This window comes from Mus caroli, chromosome 7, assembly GCF_900094665.2.
Source record: "Mus caroli chromosome 7, CAROLI_EIJ_v1.1, whole genome shotgun sequence".
NCBI lineage: Eukaryota > Metazoa > Chordata > Mammalia > Rodentia > Muridae > Mus > Mus caroli.
In genome coordinates this window covers 112905751-112910856 of record NC_034576.1, presented here as the reverse complement: position 1 = coordinate 112910856, position 5106 = coordinate 112905751, and the positions used below count along the sequence as shown (strand labels likewise).

The following is a 5106-nucleotide window of genomic DNA, read 5'->3' as shown; positions in this document are numbered from 1 at the left end:
GGTCTGGGTCCTGAAATGCCCTCCCCAAACACTTCCATCCTCCAAACCAAACTGCTTCCAGAAACCCTAAACTAGCTGGAGGTACAGGCAATTCAGCATGTCCAAACGGCTAGCAAAACTTTCAGGAAAGCATAATAATTGGTCTTCAGGGATTGGCTGAGTGAGTCAATTGGCCGGGCCTCCTAGCTAGACAGGTACATGGCGTCACCTTAGCTTCCTAATCTAATAGTCCCTGTGCTCTGGGCCTTCAAGCTTAGAGTCTAGCATTCCTCACCGGATACGGAGGTGACTGAACGCACGGAGGAAGGAAAGAGGGAGAGAAGGCTAGATAGAAGTGAAGGCAGCATGAAAAAGGCTTGGGAAAGAGGAAGGAAGAGGAGAACTGGAAGGAGAGACGAACAATGAAGGTCTCAGGCCCTCGGAGGCGCACGGTTCCGGCTGCACGTCCATCCGCCCGCCTCCGGCCAGCAGCTGCTCTCTGCGCAGCGTGTGGGCGCTGAGTCACTGTCCCTGCACAGCAAGCCCGCGTGCAGGTCGGGGAAGGGGGGAGAAGACGGAGGGAGGGGAGCCCAGTTGGCATCTGCAAACTGCTTTTCCCCCCCTTTCTTTCCTCTTTCATTAAGACTATGTGCTGACTCCCACGTAGAAGAACTTATTAAACCGCACGTACTACTCTACCGCTCTTTGGGGGAAGCACGCATGGTGGCCAGCAGGGGGCGCTACAGCCCCGCTTATGGACGCCAGGGCCCTGTGAAGACTTGGGCTGCTAGCTGAGGGTTTCCCAGAGCTGCTGTGCGAACGTTTTGCGGGTCTCCCTACCCCCCTCCCCGGTAGCTTTTAACACCCACAGTTGGAGCATAAACTCTCTACTTACAAAGCCTTATATATCAGTTTAAGTCTCCAAAGAGCGCCTTAGCTCAGATCCGTGAGCAACCCTATAAAATTGGGAGTATATTGCGCAACTTAAGGAGCCCAGGCTCGCCTATTAGGGCTCACCCTACCCTACCCGGTCTGGTTGCCATGCAAGGAGGTGAACTCGGGTGTCTCAGAGAACTCTTGACTCCCTCCCAGGACACGCGCTTTGTGCATCCACATGGACACCAAGCCATGACAGAACTCAAGACAGGTAAGCCCTGCATAGAGAGGTTGCTTTGCACCCACAATGCAGTTCAATCTCCCCAAAACAAGAAACAGAATCTCAGCACTTCCAGGCCGACCCAAGCCCAGACCACCATCCTTCCCCAAATGCATGAACGGAGAATGAATCAGCATTGAGACAGTTTATTGGTTTGCTTTTTCCCAGATCACATATTTTATGTAAATAGATTATAGGAAACACAATGTTTTTTCTTCATCCACAGGCGATAATCAGGCGCTCTCCACCTTACACACACACACACACACACACACACACACACACGGAACCAAACAACCTTACACCTTGCTGAGACATTCACGTCTTAAAATAGGGGAAGGTGACAATATAATCACTTTAAAATGCCCTTAATACAATATATAACGTACAAAAATATCTCTATATATTTGAAGTTACAAAAAAAAAAAAAACCTTGACAGCAACAAACTTAAATACTATAGTTACCTTTGGCTGGACAACAAGCATTGCACGTTCCTCGCTAGGTTTTGGAAAGTTCAAGTAGTAATGAGGCTTATGCCCCGTGAGAAACCAGTTTATGAGCGGGCAAGGCAGTGGCTCAGACCCCTGCCCGGAGAGTATCAGCCTGTAAGTCTCGGTTTCTGGTATGAGCCTGGCTTGATCTTGGGTTCCTCTGCCTCCCCTAGGGGCAGCCAGGCAGATCTCTGCAGGATTGTCTCAGTCCGCCCCGGTGCGAAGTTCTCTGATTCCGCAGGCGCCAACGGGATACTCGCCCGACTGTTCAATGCTGTCACCCGCACCTATATCCTAAAGAGTCTGGAGATGTGCGCCCAGGGGCCTGAGGCTGTGTGTGTCTGCTCCTGGGAGGACTCCACAGTCCGGGACCGGAGGACCTCCAGCAGGGAACGCCGGCGCCGGCGGCCATAGCCTTGAGGGCTGATCTTGTTTCTGGGAGCCATGCCGTCCTTGTCTTTGTCTGTTAGCTGGTAGATCTGGTGGGCCAATTTCTGAAATGTGCAGGTCCCGAAGCGGCATCCATTGCTGCGGGAACCCTGGTTCATGCTCTGGCGGTAGCGTTTGACACGAATGCGGGCTTCGCTCTGATTGCTGCGAAGAAGGAAGGACACCTCATCAACCGGGGCTTTGGTCCCAACCACCTGGGACCGGAGCCATGCAGTACCCGAGGGACCTGGAACCTGTTCCCTCCGCCAGAGCCTCAGCTGCAGTGCAGCCAGGACAATCCCCGGGGTCAGAGTAGTGGAGAGGGCACATCCTCTGCAGAGAACATAATTACCTGGCTTGTAGGGGGCCAGTTGTGTTCTGCTCGTCCAGGAACGGATCAAGAGTCTGGGTAGGAACTGTGGTCTCATCAGCGAGCCCGGTAGGGTAGCTGCTGGATGCTTGTAGTTCCCTCTTCCCACGACTTAGCGCCCACTTATTCCACCTAGAAAACACAAGCAGATGCGTTTGGCCTAAGTTCAAGTGATGTCCCAGCCAGCTCCACTCCCTTTGTAACACCTCCAGACCATCTCTCAGTTTTCACTCATTGCCAGGTATTCAAAGTGAAGAAAGAAAGCACGGCCCAAACTCACTTCTTTCGGAACTGCGAGGGAGTGTCTGGCCCTGCGGTGTCCGCGCCTAGGAAAGCGAGTGAACCCAATAACATCAGGGTGATGGAAACCAGCTTCATTCTGTGGCGATGCTCTGATACCCTGGAAAGGAACAAGACGCCGAGTGTGAGCAACCGGGCCAGCAGCACGATCCCCTCAGCACGCGAAGGGTGGCGGCAGGACGGGGAGCCGCTTGGCAACGCTCTTCCTGGCTCAGCTGCTTATCTCCCCCCTGGCGCAGAGAAACACCGAAGATTTTTGCGCTGGCCGGGTGGGTGACAAGCAAGGCAAAGGAAGCCATTGCGAAGTGCCAGGCTTCCAGAGGTTTCCAACTAAAGTCCCAGGATCTCAGCCCAAGGAGGAGGGGGATCTCAGAAGAGCTCCAGCCCTGCGCATGAGCTAGACCTGGGATATGAGGTGTTCTCTACAGTGGATACCCTAAAGTGGGTTGTTCCCCCTTGTCCAGCGCTGCAAGTTTTGGGGCTTTGGCAAAGCCGTCCCCCTCCCTAACATGTTGGAGGCCAGCGGTTCCTACCTGGTGAAGGGGTGCGTTGTCAAGCACTTGAAGCAGAAAGAAGTCCTTCTGACAGTAGCAAAACCCCAAAGTCCAAGATTGACTGCGATGAGAAGCCGAGAAACCAGGAGCGGGATCGGTAACGCTGGAGTTGCTCTGTCTAGTGTCACCAAGAAACCACTGACTTGTGAGCACCAGCTCCAGCGTCTTATAAGCGCTCAGGGGCGGACGGTGGGCGTGGTCAGATTTGCCCTGGAGTCCTCCCTCTCCAGCGCGCTTGCTTCTAAAACCAGACCTGCCCTGCAGCTTGCCTGTGGGTATGGGGGTAGGGGTAAGAGGTCCCCTGTGGCCAGGCGTCTCAGAGATCCACTCTGAGCGATTAGACTGGAGCAGGACTTCCCTTGCCCTAATTTCCCAGCATAGAGTTCAAACAGTGAGAAGGGAAGGGGAACCAGAACAACTCGGGTTGAGGGAATCGTTTGCCCATAATGTCTACAACCCAGAGTGCTGATCTGAGCTTCCTGGACAGTGCTACAAGAACCGGGAGACGGGTGGGACACATGGATAACCAAAACTTGGGGAGCTGTGACCTCAAATGGACCGCGCCCCCTGCCGGCTTAGCACCTGACTGAGCCTCGACCCCCATCTGTGCCGGCAGGGTACACCTGGAAGGGAAAGGCTCAGTCTCCAGTGACTGGGACTGAGGGGTTTCTCGATAGACTAGCCAGTACGGATTTCGTAATACGGGCAGAACTGGGAACAGCTGAATTGGAAATTGGGGTTTGGAGAGGGTAGTTATCTCAAGATTCAGAACTCACATTCCTATTTGGAAATACAGGAATAGCCAAAATTAGGGAGAGAGATAGTTTTGTTTTCTTCCTTGTGATACTATTATCCCTTATAAGGCTATGACCTGCGAGTCGGCCTGACTGCCTTCATTCATCCATTATAAACGTGAGGATTGACTGGCTGGGAGCACACGAATGCCTCACATATGTTAATCACTTTACAGTTGACAAATCCCAGCCAGATCCCAGTCGCTTTTGATCTCTACACTCCTGAGCTGGTGTTCTCTTGAATTAAAGTGAAGTGCGGAGAGAGTAAGTATATTGCCCAGTCACACTAAAGGTTGGGAAGCTGTAGAGTCTGAACTCAAAAGACTGGGGCACAGCGGCTTGGTTTTCTAACTGGGGTCACCATTTTCATCAGGTGGGGGGAGGGGGGGAATGCCGGCCCCGGCCTAGCCCAGAGATATGTGCTAATTCACGATGAATCAGTTCGAACACGTTTGCCTCGGGCTGGTGCTCTTCACAGATCCTTGAGTTCACTTTCTTCCCTTCTAGGGCCAAACTGGGCGACAGGCGTAGCTCTGCATGCAGGTCTCCCGGAAGGTCCCGAAGCTAAAGACATGACCTACAGCCATCTCCTAGCCCCCAGCCCTGGTGATGTGGACACAGACAACTCACGTCCTCTTCCTGGCGACCTCGGCAGATCTCCCAGCGTCCTACCTTATCTGCCTTTAAGTGTTAGACCGGCTAGGCATTCCTGGCTCGCGGACCTTGCTCACAGTGCAGACTGTGCTGAGCACTGCTGGTTCAGCCCGCTTGTCACCCTCCAGACAGCCAAGGACATTGCACCTGGGGGAGAAATGGCCGCGCCGAGATTACTTATCCTCCTAAAACTGCAAAACTGAGTTCCCCCTTGGGCAGGGGACAGATTCCCAGGTTCTGCTTCTGGTAGGGGCTTGGGACACGGATGTTGAAAGGCCTGCAGTTAGGCGAACTGGCCCGCCTTAGGGCCTTCTGGGCCGTGGGACAGTCACCGCAGCAGCCCTGGCCAGTGGCTAGCCTGTCTGCACCAAGCAGCAC

At 53.7% G+C, this 5106-nt stretch overlaps 1 protein-coding gene across 1 annotated transcript; it reads right to left on the bottom strand.

The window, feature by feature from the left end:
• Positions 1–1265: 1265 nt before the first annotated feature.
• Positions 1266–3418, bottom strand: Adm (adrenomedullin). The gene is made up of 4 exons (XM_021168270.1): positions 3260–3418; positions 2707–2826; positions 2409–2558; positions 1266–2221 (listed from the first exon to the last, which is right to left on the bottom strand). The coding sequence occupies exons 2-4, from the start codon at positions 2802–2804 to the stop codon at positions 1915–1917; spliced, it is 555 nt and encodes a 184-aa protein (XP_021023929.1). The 5' UTR covers positions 2805–2826; positions 3260–3418; the 3' UTR covers positions 1266–1914.
• Positions 3419–5106: the final 1688 nt, after the last annotated feature.